At 41.2% G+C, this 17,405-nt stretch overlaps 1 protein-coding gene across 1 annotated transcript in view; it reads right to left on the bottom strand.

Annotated features, from left to right (window-relative positions):
• Positions 1–1,184: 1,184 nt before the first annotated feature.
• Positions 1,185–17,405, bottom strand: part of MSRA (methionine sulfoxide reductase A) — a 224,203-nt gene continuing 207,982 nt past the window's right edge. Inside the window, exon 6 of the mRNA XM_081943808.1 lies at positions 1,185–2,848. Within this exon, the coding sequence (XP_081799934.1) occupies positions 2,684–2,848 (165 nt within the window). The 3' untranslated portion in view covers positions 1,185–2,683. The remainder of the gene's footprint in view (positions 2,849–17,405) is intronic.

The following is a 17,405-nucleotide window of genomic DNA, read 5'->3' on the forward strand; positions in this document are numbered from 1 at the left end:
AGATTAATGTAACATCATGGGAGGGGACATGGTTGTCAAACAATGTTGCCAAATATGCTTATGCTGTGACTGGGAGGAAATGGAGTCAGGCCACGATTCTCTTTAAGGTACCGAAGTCTCTCTGGTTTTCTTGCAGGAGGCAAATGCAGCAGCCCATCTGAAAATAATATATTTGGATGCTATATATGCTAAATATATGCTATATTTGGATTGGTTAGATCACATTAACATATAATGACTAAGGAGGCAAATTATTCATTACGTCTCTACAAAGGGCACAAAAGGTCAAGAAGCCAAAAGCAATGAATAGATCAGTAACATTTCTAGGCAGTACACAAATAAATACAGTCTTAAGGCAGGCTGGGCAGGCTGTTTGAAATGATGATCCGATAGCATTACATTAAGCAACCACTATGAGAAATAAGTGTCCTGGTAGGAGAAAACCTCTCTTGATGCTTTGCTAAACCCAAAATCAAATGGTATCAAGATGTGCTAACGAATACAAACTCCAACAGCACTTTTCATCTTAAACAATGGTGATTCTAAAGCTGTAATTTGTGATTGCTCTTTGGCAATGAACACTGTTTTGCCAAAGAGATCCCACTCAGTAGAATACCCACACCCACACCAACCAATATTAGCCAGAAGCAAAGATAGCAGGAGTAAGCTACCAACATCATCATTATACCCGTTCTCCCTTTCATTTCCTTTTCACCAAGTGGCTGGGAAATTATAGATAGTGCTGGTTTCCTTGACAGTGAACAATAGAACAATTCAGAGGTATAATGCTCAACACAATACATTCTGTTACTATAGGAACCAGGCATTTCAAGTGATGGTGGGGATCCAAGAGGGAAGGCAGAGTTACACATTAAGACCTTGCCAATGGCCGACACTGAAATGCACCATACGTTTTGCTGATTTCCATCACCGATCAACAAGATAAAAAGCAAATAGCGGGAAGTGGTTGTGTGAGTGTGACTTAAAGGATGTTCACCAGTTCACAATTTCACAATTTTTCTTTCTTACAAGAGAGCATTTGGAAGAGAGATGTACTGCAAAGATTTATGGCTATGTGGAGACCTCCAGGAAGGAGTACCTGATCTATAGTTACCAAGCTGTGAGCCAAAAGTCAAGTCCCAGACCTGGATTTTATATACTTAAGATAACAGCCCAAAGAACTATTATCTATATTTGCAGCCCTTTTATTGTTATAATTTGATACAGTTTCCCTACTAATTCAGACCAATTCTCAGGTCAACAGAATCTACTTTGCTTCTTCTGCATGTGGGCCATTCCCACTATTGAGAAACTCACTCACTCTGTATGTGTGTTGGTGTAAGAGATGGCGAGTGGTGAAAGAATTAGGGAACACCTTCTTAAGCATGTTTGTACGAAACAAATATTTGGGGCATGAAAGAAATCTGTGAGTGGAAAACCTCATAAAACTTCAAGCTTTCTTTTTTCATTTCAGAATCAAGCTGAGAAATCAATTAAGAAACTTACTCAATATCAATGTTCTCACATCGCTCACTTACTTTCAGCAAATACTCTATTTCTTGCATAATGTAATAGTTGTTATGGGTAGTTATAGCTACATAATGTTCCTACTTGAAATTTATTTAGCAGTTGACTTCAAAAAGCCTATATATATAATGGTACCACAACCTGGGACAGAGCTATCAGGCTAATAGCTAGTTGTTAATATTGTATCTCTGGTGTTAATTTATAAAGTGAATTGCAAGATTGGATATTTTGAGTAAAGAAATGGGAGAGGTGTGGAGATGCTAACCCTGCCCTTGCCTCCTGTTTCTCAAATTCAATTCATTCCCAGGAAACATTCCCCCCAATAATTTTGCTAATATCTTTTCTTGTTACTTAAACTTGACATGCATACATTTGCCTTAACTCTTTAGCTTATAGTATTAATGTAAAAAGTTATGTTAGCTTATATGATCCCACAAAATCTTACCCACATGGCACTAATGGGATTCTGATGCATACATATTCAGCAAGATTATAAGAGTGCAACATTGCAGATTATATGTCACATATAATCTACCACGACCACTTTTGCAAATCTGGCCAATGAACAGAGCCCAAAAATCAAAACTGTTCCCTCTCATTTTAGGGGTTAGGAGAGTGCTTAAGGGGTGAGATTTCCTTAACCTTAATCCTTGCAATGGTTTGTGCATTCATTTGTTTAAGAAAACATAAATCTTTTAAACACTGAGCCAATGGATATTGCACAACTGGAGTTTAGCCCTCAACATGCCATGGAAAGACCATTATGGCCTTCATGGCTTCAGAAATTGCATGACTCTGATATAAACCATCATGGATGGTTCAGATGTCCCTATATTTATTAAGGGTGACCCTTCATAGTTTTAGAAGATTATCTTCTGAAAAGGCAGAATCCACTATGCAGATTTGCTAAATGTAATGAATTTATTTCTATTTAAAAATGTGATTTCCCCCCCACCCTATCTAAACTCAAAAGGATATAGTCCAAGAAAGGTTGCACAATTGATTTTGCATTACTTGATACTATACCTTCCCTTGAGAATAAATGTCACTGATTTCATATTTGTGAAAGCTACACTGAAGTCTGCGGTAAAAAGCCAAAACACACTTCTTTAAGTTTGACATGTGGTTTAGGGAATGATTGCCCTGTGAGTAAGGATCATCCTTTAATACCAATAGGACAGGAAACCCCTGTGCCTCCGAGTCCACAGTAACCATTAGGGTGCTTGCTTAGGTACTGCTGATGATATTCTTCAGCATAATAGAACTCTGGAGCCTCGCGGATTTCAGTTGTGATGACCCCCAAACTATTTTCTGTCAATGCCTGCCAAAGACAAAAGAAAGAAAAAGAAGGAAAGAATCTTATTAGGAATCATTTACAAGAAGTCATATGAATGATTAATAACAGAACTTTGAACTCAATCAGAAAGAGAAAATATTTAACAGTTTAACGGAGAACATGCCTGGCTCTAAATCTAGGGTCAATGTGAACTTGAACAAGTATAGCATGATGGGTTAGAGAATTAATTTAGGAGTGGGCAACCCAAATTCAAATCCATACTCGTTAGACGGTCCCTGGATGACATTGGTCTACTCACTGTAGAAGAGGAGACATGCCACTTTATAGTAGTCAAAAATCAGGGATTGGTTAGTCTGAATAGATTCCTTTAGGTTATAAATCTAATCAATATTACAGAGCCCCAATTTTTGCAGGTGACTAGATACAATTGTAGAAATATGAACATTGTATATCTATAATTCTTTGGATAAAGGATCTAAAGGTAACAGAAAAAAATGATTCTGTGTTCATTTTAGTTTACTGTAGGAGAATTATAGGCCTTGCAGAGGTCTTGCAAAGGGACTTAAGATAAAATGTGGAGAGTATTAGCATTAGTACTTTCCTATCACTAATAATAAAAAAAATCACCCTCAGTATTTCCCCATGTTTTGCTTGAATGAAAACTAAAGCATTCGTCTCCATAACTTGGGGGTATTTTAATAATGAAATGGGAAAACAACCCTTGGAATAAGCTCTTTTATTACCAGTGCTTACTTTTCTGCATTATTGCTACCATTCACTGCATACTTTTTACAATGGACAATTAAAGCAATCTTTGCTTTAACATTTGCTTTCTTCAGTCAGATCCTGACAGTCATTTCCATCTTTTCATTTGCAAGAAACAGGTACCCATGGAGGTATTCCTTCAGTATGGGGAAAAGATAGAAGTTTCTCGCAGCAAGTCCCCCTGAACTGAAGTGAGAGAGCATGCACTAAAGAAAATGTCAGAGCATTAATACATTGGTACTGTTGTCAATAGGCAACATTAAAGGGGTTACTTTTCATTCAACTCATTATGCCACCTTACAAAAACAAGAGATGGGGTGATAAGCACCCAAAGTTTTGAGATAATTAGAAAATTGGATGAATTCTGGATATGTACAGTATATTTGCTTCATCTAGAACAGGGCTGTCAAACTCACGTCATCATGGCGGTATCACATGACGTATCAGGACTTTCCCCCTCTTTGCTAAAATGGGCGTGGACAGTGCATGACACATCCGGCCCGCAGGCTGGGAGTTTGACAGCCCTGCTCCAGAAGGAACAGAAAGAAATTCTGCTTGATCACTGGGATTGGACTAGACCTCCAAAGTTCCTTCCAACCCTGTTATTCTGTAAATTCTGTAATAATCTACCGTAATAATGGCTTTTACAATTAAGATGCACAAATATTAGGGAAACTTTTCCTAGATGAGCATTCCTTGAGACGTATAAACTTCAGCTTTCAGATTCTCAGAACTGCCTACATTGGCAGCCTAACTTTAATTTTGATACCAATTAAATGAGTTTGTGCTTTTGATGCCAGATTTCAGTGGACTGGGGAAGTAAAAAGTAGAATTTGCTTGAAGCTGGGTTGCACTCAAGCCTTTGAGTAATATCTAGAATAATATGATATGGGTTTGGAAAGTTCAAAGTCTCTTCTCCTAGGGACCCATCATTTAAGATTGGAGATGCAATTTGGTCCATCATCCAGATCCAGCTGGCAGAAAAGATTCTGTCAGTTTATAATTTCCCTAACAGATAAAAGTCCGCCAGTCCCCATGCTGCAGGATCAACTTTCAATCTTAGTTTGCAAATATGTTCTTGGCATTGAATAAAATTGGAACATTTATTTGATGCCAAGAACATATCAGAGCTAGCTGATTTCCATGCTCTTCCTCACAGGGATCTGCTTGCAAAACAATTACTAAAATATCTGCATTGGATTATGGTTTCCATATTCCATTGGATTATGGTTTCCATATTCCATAGGCCATTGAGAACTTCAGACAATTCTTTTATGTACACAATTAAAGTTCACATTATGCAACTTTTTTTTCCAGCTATAAAAAATTAAGAAGAATCTATAGCACTTGAAGCCGAAATTGTTCCTTTAAACATCTAGGGTTCTTACTAAACTTGATGAAAGAAAATTTATTTTTAAAATAATTTAAAAGAAAAATAGCATGTTGAAAATTTTGCCATGGGTAAGGTATATGGTTCTTAAATTAATTTAGCTACAAGGTAGCCATGGGGTACATATGAGTGTCTAATTCTCTATTGTACAATAGCCTGTAGTTTCACTGGCATTCCACACTTCAGTTAAATTCCCCTCCACTAAAAAAGGCAAAATTTTGAAAGAATTTCTTCGGCTAGAGTTTTTCAGCAGTCCTACAGTCACTTCTATTGGTCTTCTTCTCCTTGAGAAACTGTTGAAGATTTCCTCTTTCTCCTACACTCTGTATGACCTCCCAACCTATGAAATAATTAAGCTTCTGTTCTCCAAAGCTCAACCAGGTGAACCTGTTCTGCTGTGGCTTCTCCAAGTAGGAATGGGAGTGCCTATGTCTGTCTGAGGAGCATCAGTGAGCTACTTGGGTCATTGGTCTTACTATCATGAAGCCGGTTTCTGTGTTCTTCACTGAAATGTGAGTTTGTGTGTGTATATACATATAAAAGTGCTGGGTATACAATGTTTTTTTTTTTTTGAATTTGTGCAGAGAGAATGTGCTTTAGCAACTGTTTAAGGGCCATGTTCCCAGAATTCTGCTATCTTACAATTTTAAGCCCTTTATCTGAACCTAATTTATCCTTCAATGCTTACAGATACTGCCTATTTGGCAGAAATGGTTTTCTTTTGTGGCATGATCTCCTCACGAGAGCTGTTAGATCACCACTTGGGCTCTTGTTTTCCTGACTAAATAGGGCCAGCCCTTTGAGAAGTTGTTTCCCTTTTTCAAGCGGCTTCGTATCCACCTCAGATACTCTCCTCAGTATACTGGAGGAAAGGAAGAGGGACAGGGACAGAGAGAGGGGGGTGGGGTGAAGAATGCACTGTGCCTTTCCAAGAGAACTTGGCATCCTCTCTCATCCATGCTAGCTATGGAACAGCAATGACTTGGCAAGAGTCGAAGAAGCAGATGTCAGCCTCATCTGGTTGCGTCGACTCCAGTTGTTTGTTTAAAATGAACAGCAAAACCAAGCTAGCATGGGGGTCTTGGTGCCCAGGGAGAAAGGAAATGCACCAAGCCCTTCTGGTCAGTTCTTTTTCCTCTGGCTTGAATGAATGTGATGTCGCCATGGAGGGGGGGGGGGGAACCATCCAAGTATCTAAGCTTAAACAAAGAAGATTAAGGTACACTTGAATGCAAGCTTCTCAGAAGGTATCGGCACTTAGCCAACTTGTGATGGTATGTGGGAGACCTTGGTATGACCTTGGGAGACAAACACACACACACACACACACACACACACATACACACACACACACTACAGCCAGGACAACAAAGGGAACAAAGTCCACAGATGAGGGGAAAAGCACGGGAAACATTTGAGAAGGAATCCTGCCTAGTTTCCTGGAAGCTAAAAAGAGAGGGTGGGAGAAATATTTTCAGACTGGCAAGATTCTGTTTAATGGTTCCTTATAATAAAGTTAGTACTGATGCTCTTGGTTGTGCTCCTTGTCTGGATGAGCAGCATAATTTGACTGACCTCAAAAAAGGTAAGCAGAGTTAAATCTGGTTAAGAGTTGAATGGAGGGTCACTCCAGAAAATCCCAATGATATAAATTAAAGTGGAGGACTGAAAAAAAAAATCCCTCCCAAAGGCAAAAGAAACCTACTTTTCTACTGTTGACAAGAAACTGCACTGGAATGCCCAGGAATGGAGGTCAGCTTGAGAATCATTATGGTTATCTGAGGGTATGAAGCAGATATGGTATTTTAGCATATTCCAGAGCTGAAGTATTCATTCTCTGGGAGTGCTAATTGAATCCTTTTAACATAAACTGGAGCCATTAGTTTAGATGCCAGTGACTTCAGAGCCGCAGGGTCGTGAAAAGAAAACCTGCTGTCAGGTATGAAACTGATAAAAGGGAAGCAAGGAGTTCAAGTTACACATATACTACAAAGCAAGAGAGGAATTCCATTTTTAGATAGCCCTGTGTATAACTGCTTCTGTTTGCAGACACACAATGAACGCTTCCCTTCCCTATGCATCCCATGTTATAAAAAGGTAAAGGTTCCCTTCACACATATATGCTAGTTGTTCCCGACTCTAGGGAGCGGTTCTCATCTTCATTTCAAAGCCGAAGAGCCAGTGCTGTCCAAAGACGTCTCTGTGGTCATGTGGCCGGCATGACTGAGAGAAAAAGGATGAATTGGGTTATTTGGATAAAGTCTGAAACTCCATTTTGAGTCTGAAACTCCATTTTGATTATGCTACAAGCTTAGCATAAATTGCTTGCTTGCTAGGAAATTTACAAGTTGGAACTAAAATGCAGAAGTTGATGGGTTGAAGTTATGATGACTTGGCTGAAAATATCCTAATGGGTTTTGGAAGTCCCCTTGGCAAGTCCCCTATGTTCTAGAGATGTTTTGACGGAAGGTGGTCAATATCATGCTATTGTTTAAGCCCTGGGAACGTACAAGATCAGAAGTTCTTTGGGGTGTTCTGGGGACATTCCAGAGGGGGCAGCTGACGTTTCACACTCATATTACTGGAAACTACCTAAAAGTATTCAAATACAATACAATACAATAGCAGAGTTGGAAGGGACCTTGGAAGTCTTCTAGTCCAACCCCCTGCCTAGGCAGGAAACCCTATACCGTTTCAGACAAATGGCTATCCAACATCTTCTTGAAGACTTCCAGTGTTGGGGCATTCACAACTTCTGGAGGCAAGCTGTTCCACTGATTAATTGTTCTAACTGTCAAGAAATTTCTCCTCAGTTCTAAATTGTTTCTCTCCTTGATTAGTTTCCACCCATTGCTTCTTGTTCTACCCTCAGGTGCCTTGGAGAATAGTTTGACTCCCTCTTCTTTATGGCAGCCCCTGAGATATTGGAACACTGCTATCATGTCTCCCCTAGTCCTTCTTTTCATTAAACTAGACATACCCAGTTCCTGCAACCATTCTTCATATGTTTTAGTCTCCAGTCCCCTAATCATCTTTGTTGCTCTTCTCTGCACTCTTTCTAGAGTCTCCACATCTTTTCTACATCGTGGTGACCAAAACTGGATGCAGTATTCCAAGTGTAGCCTTACCAAGGCATTATAAAGTGGTATTAACACTTCACGTGATCTTGATTCTATCCCTCTGTTGATGCAGCCTAGAACTGTGTTGGCTTTTTTGGCAGCTGCTGCACACTGCTGGCTCATATTTAAATGGTTGCCCACTAGGACTCCAAGATCCCTTTCACAATTACTACTGTTGAGCAAGGTACCACCTATACTGTTCCTGTGCATTTTGTTTTTGTTGCCTAAATGTAGAACCTTACTCTTTTCACCATTGAATTTCATTTTATTTGATAGTGAAATTCAATGGTGAAAAGAGTAAATGTATTTTGAGACATGATATTTCCATGCCAGTCGTATGATATCTGCTAACATTGTTACTCAGCACGAACATGGATCACATGTATTTTTGTAATTGCTTGATGATGTATATTGAGATGTCACTTTGTGTATTTAAGAGTTACCTGTTCCACCTGTAACCATTCTCTTTTTGCCTAGAGAATCCTACATGCGCATGCAGTCTATTGATAAGAAGCCTCTTATCAATAAATAAAGCTTTTTGTTGCTTTTAATCTCTTTGTTTTGGTTTTCTTTCTATTTATAAAATTACCTGGGATAATTTTTCTCACAATGACTAAATGCCAAAGGCACATGGAACGTTGTTACCTCCCCACCAAAGGTGGTTCCTATTTTTCTACTAGCATTTTTACATGCTTTCGAACTGCTAGGTTGATAGAAGCTGGGACAAGTAACGGGAGCTTACTCCGTTACTCGGCACTAGGGATTTGAACTGCTGAACTGCCGACCTTTCTGATCGACAAGCTCAGCAGCTTAGCCACTGAACCACCATGTCCTTCTTATCCCATGTTATAACCTCTTCCATTTAAGCCAAGGAATAAAAGCATTTTGTTATTCTCTCCATTTCTGCCCTTCACAGAGCATGCATCTATCAAGACCAGATGAAAAATAATTTTCATCAACCCAATGGCCAGAGTTTCCCTTGGTGGACTGCAAAACAATTTAAAATATTGAAAGTACTAATACTACAACTGTAAAAAGAAGCACAATGCATTTATAAATAATACAAAACAAAAGATGCAAATAAAAATGTACACAAACCATTAATAATAATAAATAATAATAATTTTATTTGATTAGCCGCAACCCTCTCCCGAAGGACTCGGGGCGGCGTACAATCAAAACGAATAAAAATACACATAAGACAAACATATATACAAAAAGAACAGAGACATAGAGGAGAGTTGACTTATAAGTGAAAGACAATTAAAAACACAATTTAAAATCCCCTTAAATAAAATTACTAAATTAAAAAACCCATCAGGAGCGATACGAAGTTATGGTTGAGCCAGGCCAGCTATTTGGAAAAGGTGGGTCTTGAGCTTGACACGGAAGGAGCGGAGGTCAGTAGTGGTCCTAATATCCGGGGGGAGGTCATTCCACAGGGCTGGGCCCGCCACAGAGAAGGCTCTGCTCCTAGGCGCCGCCCCATGGCACTGTCTGGTGAACGGCACCTGGAGAAGTCCCTCTCTGTGCGAGCGGATGGGTCGTAGGGATGTATGGGGCAGAATACGATCCCGCAGGTAACTAGGTCCTGAGCCATGGAGCGCTTTAAAGATCGTAATCAAGACCTTGAAACGCACTCGATAGACCACAGGAAGCCAGTGCAGCTCGCGCAGGAGAGGTGTCACATGGGAGTACTTGGTACTCCCCATAATCACCCGCGCGGCCGCATTCTGGACCAACTGCAGTCTCCGAGTGCATTTCAAGGGAAGCCCCATGTAGAGAGCGTTACAGTAGTCCAGGCGAGACGTCACCAGCGCATGGGTGACTGTGCGTAAGGCATCCCGGTTCAATAGGGGGCGCAATTGGCGTACCAGGCGAACCTGGTGGAACGCCCCCCTGGCCACGGCTGTCACATGTTCATCCATGGACAGCCTGGCATCTAGGAGGATGCCCAAGTTGCGCGCCCGCTCCACGGGGGCGAGTTGAATGCCCCCAATGGCCAGAGATGGAATTATCTGGTTGAACCGGGGAGCCGGAACCCACAGCCACTCCGTCTTGGAAGGGTTGAGCCTGAGTCGGTTGTCATCCATCCAGATCCGTACGGCTTCCACACACCGGGACATCACTTTGACGGCCTCGTTGGGGTGGTTCGGGGTGGAAATGTACAGCTGAGTATCATCAGCGTACAGATGATATCCCACCCCGAAACCACGGATGATCTCACCCAGCGGCTTCATGTATGTGTTGAACAGGAGTGGCGAGAGGACCGACCCCTGTGGCACCCCACAAGTAAGGGGGCATAGTGTCGACCTCTGCTCCCCTGCCAACACACGTTGCGTCCGGTGCAAAACGGTGCCCCGGACGCCCAACCCCTCCAGTCGGCGCAACAGGATACCATGGTCGATGGTATCAAAAGCCGCCGAGAGGTCTAATAGGACCAGGATAGAGGAACAGCCCCTATCTCTGGCCCTCCAGAGATCATCTACCAACACGACCAAGGCCGTCTCTGTGCTGTGCCCAGGGCGAAAGCCGGACTGGCACGGGTCTAGGGGTTAAATTAGGGACGAAATATATAAAACAGTTAGTTGGGAAGAAATACCATTTAACTGCAGAAAAAGATAAGTTTTACAGGCAGGATGTAGAATGATGGAAACATTTGTAGAGAGAGGACATATTCAGAATTGACTACTAAAAAGTGAGGTATGAAAAGCAATAGACCAGCTGTCAAGCAGAAAGCACTACCAAATTGTTTGAAGCTGTATGAGAAGAGGTAGCTACAGCATTAACAGTTCTGTGCCAAGAGGTAGCTATGGAACAAAACAGCGTGGCCTAGATATTAGGGAAAAAATGGTCTATATATTTGTGCAGAAAGAAAAAGGTGCAAGAGAACAGATAAATTACTAACAATTTGTAAATCATTATATAAACAACTTATTGAAGATCTTACAAAGAACAACGGAGAGAAAAATACTAAATGAATACATGGGTTTCAAAAACGGGGCATGAGATCAGATGGCCGCCATAAGATAGAGGTCCATCCATGCTTCATTGACTTTAGCAATGCCTTTGAATGTTTAGACCATGCTACAGTGAATATTTAAAGCTAATGGCTATGCTAAAACACTTGAAAATGCTGAATGATCCCTTGAAGTTTGGTTTGGTTTTGGTTTATTTGGATTTATATGCCGCCCTTCTCCAAAAGGACTCAGGGCGGCGTACAACATTAAGAAACACACATCCCAAAAGTTAAAAAAGATTAAATCCATTTCCAAAAAAACAAACCGAATTTTTAAAAAAACAATACATTTAAAATAAGTTAAAATTAAAATTAACAGGCGAGGCCAGCTTGCTGGAAAAGCCAACTTTTTAGGGCGCGTTGGAAAGACCGGAGGTCAGGGATTATGCGGAGCTCCAGGGGCAGCTCATTCCAGAGGGATGGCGCTCCCACAGAGAAGGCTCTCCCCCTGGGGGTCACCAGCCGACACTGCCTGGCCAACAGCACCCTGATGAGGCCAACTCTGTGGGATCGTACTGGACGGTGGGAGGCTACTGGTGGCAGTAGGTGGTCTCGCAGGTACCCTGGGCCTAAGCCATGGAGTGCTTTAAAGGTCATAATTAATACTTTGAATCGCATCCGGAAAACAACCAGCAACCAGTGCAGGCCGCCTAAAAGGGGTGTAACATGGGAGCACCTACGTACCCCCATGACAACCCGCGTGGCCGCATTCTGGACCAGCTGAAGCCTCCGGGTGCTCTTCAAGGGCAGCCCCATGTAGAGAGCATTGCAGTAGTCCAGGCGAGAAAGGACGAGGGTATGAGTGACTGTGCACAGAGCATCCCGATCCAGGAAGGGGCAGAGGTGATGATGAGCAGGCAAAAAGTCACACACTTTTGGTGGTTGATGCCTCTATACTAGTGGGTCTCAACCTTCCTAATGCCGCGACCCTTTAATACAGTTCCTCATGTTGTGGTGACCCTCAACCATAAAATTATTTTATTCCACATTTTTTTGAAAATATGTGTTTTCCGATGGTCTTAGGCGACCCCTGTGAAAGGGTCCTTCCACCCCCAAAAGGGTCCCGACCCACAGGTTGAGAACTGCTGCTCTATACGGTACTACTAAATCTGAACTTTACCCTGAAAGTGTTACAAAGGAACTGCAGCTGTGTCACAAAGGGTGGCATTTTAGCAGGGGAGAAATGCTACTGATTGGGACCAGTTCGCCCGAACTGGTAGTAAAAAATGCTACCAGTTTGGGCGAACTAGTATTTCTGACAATCAACTGGGCGACGATCAGCTGTGACACGTGATTTATATTAGCTAGAATCATTTCCTGCTTTCTAGCTAATCTAAATCGCATGGCGCAACAGATTTCCCCCTCTCGCTATTCTACTTACCTTTGCAGACTCAGAAGGCTTCAAAATGTTCCTTTTTTAGAGCTGTGCGGAAGCACCTCAGGCAAGCATGTGCACACTTGTGAGTAGCAGGCTCACCGAACCAGTAGCAAACTTCAGAGGATTTCACTGCTGCATTTTAGGTTGCCCTTATATAGGATTCTGCTATGGAAAAGTCAGTCCATGCCACACTGCAACAGGCTTTTCTATGAAACCAGAAAGTCAGCTCCATGCAACACAACCAATGGTCAAAGATTGAACAGATGCATTTGCACAACACTTTAAACTGATTAACAGTAACGTGGCTGGTTTCTTTGTAGCTCAGCATTGTTAAGCAAATCAAACTGTATAGGCTAGTCTCTGGGTTGGTGTAATATATGAACTGAAAAAGCGAATTAATTAACCAGATTTATTTATTAGAAACATATTCCGTTCAGTTCAGTAAGTAGCTTAGGGCAAGTTACAATTTGCAGAAATTAAATGCAAAACGTTAAAAATACAATACAATGTTATAAACACTATTCCTTATTTCTATTGCGTTATAATAGAAATAAGAACAGCATTGACCAAGGTCAACCCACACATATCTCATTCAACAGAAATTTCAGCACCATATGAGAGAACAAAAATCCCATATGTGTCTATTCAGCTGTGCTTTCTTTTCTTTTGTGGCTATGCTTTTAATTCTTTGGTTGAGTGTTTTTGTTACAAAGCAGTGTTGCTTTTTTTTTTTTTTTAAAGATTGTGGGAAATGAGCTTGACTTCTGGTTTGCCACTGTTACCTTCTGGGATATTTCTTCAATTCTCCAATTGGGCCTACCATCCCAGAATTTCCTGCTGGATTCCCATTCCAATGCTAACCAGAGAGCTCAATCTTTTGACACCAATCAAAATTAGCTAGTACTCTTTCCTAGCTGATATTTAAAGCTGGTATTGTAAAAACTCCAGCCCATAGCAGAGACACTTGAAGAATCTGACTTATCAAGCAAGGACTATTCAATGGAATGTATGCTTTTGACATATGTTATGGCCCACACACAAAAAAGGGGGGAGGTTGCATTTTAATGTCACAATGCATCATTTATCTCCCCTTCCTCACCTACCCATGCTAGTGACTAGAAGTCATACCAGGGTGGTTTCTGACTATTGCTACTGCCGGTTTGCTAAGGGATGCGCTGCGTGCATGGGTGTGCTTGATGCTTACTATGCGCACATGCACAGTACTAAAAAAACCTTGTGCGCAGCAAAAAACAAGATGGCACTGCCTATGGCACCACCAAAAGAACCGGTTCGGCGGTGTGGCAGGCTGAGTTACTGCCTACTCAGCCAAACTGGTCCAAACTGGTAGGAACCCACCTCTCAGTCAAACCTTGGTTTAATATACCATTTGGGGCAAATAGGCTATCTTTTTAATCTGAACATCCACTGCATCCAAATTTATGTTACTGACAACTTTTACATTATTTGAGTAAGTGTGTATTACCTCTATTGCATCAATTTTATGTCATTTCAACATGTAAATAAATAGGCGCACGTAAAACATCATTTACGTAATGATACACATGGAGTAAATTGGTATATATTATATCTATCTATAAGTTGTCTGATTGCCTTCAAATAAAACAAAAATAAACTTAGTCCATTATATGAGGAGTTGCAGTTTAAATAACATTTTGTCCATTGCATTGACTGCCTGAAGAATCAGGCATTTCCTGTACTACTTACTATTGCTGACTACTAATAAATGGCATAAGGAGATACTTGAATTTGCAGCCAATCGTCCTCTAGGCTCCTTTGCCAGGTTTAAATTCTCTCATTGAGGGTAGAAAGCAACTGACAGCCAATGATGGGCAAATCAGTCTCTTTATGGCTCTTTATGGGCTGTGTCACTTTCATCTCTGTTCTACCTGAAGTTAATTCTATCCAATTTCCACTGTAATGGGGAATTTAAAAAAAGGATTTGGCACATCTGTATATGCGTGTGAGTATGTTACTTCTATATCTATTTTCTCACTGGAAACATATTTCTTAGCTTATTTTAGCTACTGTAAGTTTACAAATACTGCGCAGTAAAATTGAACAAATAAATGCAAATTTTAGATACGGTAGTTCTAATCTTAGAGAACATGATAGTTCACATCATAATTCACAAAGACCAAATTCTGTAAGTTCATCACTAATGTGTGCCAAAGATAGAAACCACTGATTAGAGAGATACGCCGCTCACTTTTTTTTTTACTTGATCAAATATCTTGCTTTTTGGGTACAGGGAAGGGCAGAGGCACGTATCATTTAAAACAGAGGTCCCCAACCGGGCTGTGTGAGTAGTGGGCCAGCACACATACATATGTGCATACAAGTGCAAATCAAGCTGTGCACAGAGGCGTGTGCGGGATGACCCACTGTTTGCACATTGAGTTGTGTGCCCACCTGCCATTCGCATGGCCCAGTTCCCCCCTTCCCTCATCACTGGACCATCCAGCCACAAAACCTGGGAACCACTGATTCAAAATGAAATGTGGGAAAGGGGAAATTAGGCAAAGCCAGTAAGCTACAATCAATATTACCCAGGTTGAATTGCCTACTTCACTTTAGGACCAACCTCAGCGGACCATGTTTTTATGTCTGTTTGCTGACGAAAGTATCTCTAATTGGAATAATCTGCACTACCTCTTTAAAACAAAATTTCAAAATATGCAAGGTTCAATATCAATCTAAAGATATTTGACTGCTTATTAAGGGCCCATCAATCCATGTTTCTTTAAGTGAATAGGATATCATAGTAGGGAAAACCTGAAAACATTTGGTCTGGTCCTTAAACTACAACCCTTCTTAGATCACAATCGTCATCAGGCCAAGTCACTGGCCTTCTATTGCAAACTGAAGTGCTCTATAACAAAAAAAAAAGGGGGGGGGTCTGACTGAGTGTGACACGTTGCATACACATCAATATGTGTGAGAAGAAGGGTTGCTTTGCAGAGGCACTTGCCAATAAACTCACTTTTGGTGCCATCTGCTCTAAAGAGAGCCAGCACCTGTTCGGAGCAGCTGCCGATTGCAGAACGAAGGTAAGAGAAAAATCAGGCTCATTCTCAACTTGGCCGGCTGCAGGTAACACATGGCCCTCACCAACGGGAATGCCAACTGTTCCCTTTTAAGCGTGTCCTAATTAGGAAATGGAAAGCATTGTGAAATCTCAAAACTGTTCAGTTGTTATATGATCACAGGAAGTTTCCAGAAACAGGAAGTTTCCTCCCTCTCCTTTAATGTCAGGTTCAGTTGATTCATCAAAGTAGCAGAGTATTCTAGAGGTGGGGGTGAGATGGGAAATGAAATGAACAGTCTAATTTCTCTCTCTCTCCGTCTTGTAACTGAGCTTGGATTAACCTGGGGATGAATGAGTACTCACATCACTTGTCATGCAGACTGACTGCAGGAATCATGAGCCATCAGGAACCCATCAGGAAGGCATCAGTTTAGAAAAATCTGTCCTGATCTACGCCTCTCTTTCCCCCCCCCCTTTGGGGGCAGCTTCCCTCATTATTGTTCTTTTTCAGCCGTTAAAACTTAACACGTTCCCCACGCTTTTCATTTACAAGCAGCTCCCTTGCAACATTTGATATTTCTACTAGATATTAAAAATAGGATCCCCTCACTTCAAAGAGAACATTTCCACAACCTTTTAGAAGGCTAGGTTTAAACAAAAAAAATATACACAGCACAGCCAGATACCTAAATTTCTGAAAGGACACAAAAGGCTTTGTAACCTCCTAAAAAAACACAGAAGAACAAGAATATAAAAAGTACCCTGCTGTATTAAATCAAGGATTCAAGTGAATCCCTCAAAGGACTCCTGCCCTTTAGAAGTACCATAATGAGATTGCTTGTTTACAAGCCATAGCTTTTTAAAACTGACTACATCATCCAATAAGTAGACTTATTTGATAGTTCACCAAAGAACAGCCCTAGTTTGTTTCTAGGAATGCTCTTTAGGTTAGTTATGACTAGAAGGAACCTGTGGATGACATGCTAAGTTTAAAATAAATAGCAGAGGGTTTTTTCCTCCCCCAATTGCACAGCTCCACATGAAACATCTGATGACCAACAGCCCATTCAGAATCCCTAGCCATATCTTGATATTTTTCTTTCCCTTTATTATTGTAGCAAAGCAGAAAGAAGGTAGAAGATCAGAAAATACTCTGTCTTTGCAAGGTGTTATCCCTACTGTTGTTACCTAGAAACATTTAGTCTCATTCTCACATCCCACTTAACCTGCTATGAAGATGCTTACTAACTATTCCATTCCATTCCTGCTGTAGTGGAAACCTGAAGTTATCAGTAGTTGTCCACTGTTAAAATTGTGTCTTCCTCTTTATCCTGCACAACACTTGTTAAATAAATGATCAACAATGCTTTCATTATAGGATGGGTGATAATACACTCCAAGGCAGGGATCTGGCAAGTTCCTATTGGCTAACATTTATTATGAACATGACTTGCTCCATCTAGTCATTTGAAGCTAACCTCTATGGCAGGGATGTCAAACTCGCAGCTGCAGGCCGGATGCATCACATGCTGGCCCCGCCCCTGCCCAGTTTAGCAAAGGGTGGAGGAAAAGTTCCGATACGTCACATGACGCTGTTGTGACACTGCAAGTTTGACACCCCTACCCTATGGTTTGGACTGAGGAAGACATTACACACCTGGCTTATATAGTGGGTAGTTTGCTTTTGATACAGAAATATCAATGTAGTGCAGTGGTTTTCAATGCCGCGACCCTTTAATACAGTTCCTCATATTGTGGTGACCCCCCCAATCATCAAATTGGTGTCTCGGTTCCTAAGACCAAAAATGAGTTTTCCGATGGTCTTAGGCGACCCCTGTGAAAGGGTCGTTCGACCCCCAAAGGG

This window comes from Natrix helvetica, assembly GCF_964273705.1.
Source record: "Natrix helvetica genome assembly, chromosome: 2".
NCBI classification, from domain to species: Eukaryota; Metazoa; Chordata; class Lepidosauria; order Squamata; family Natricidae; genus Natrix; species Natrix helvetica.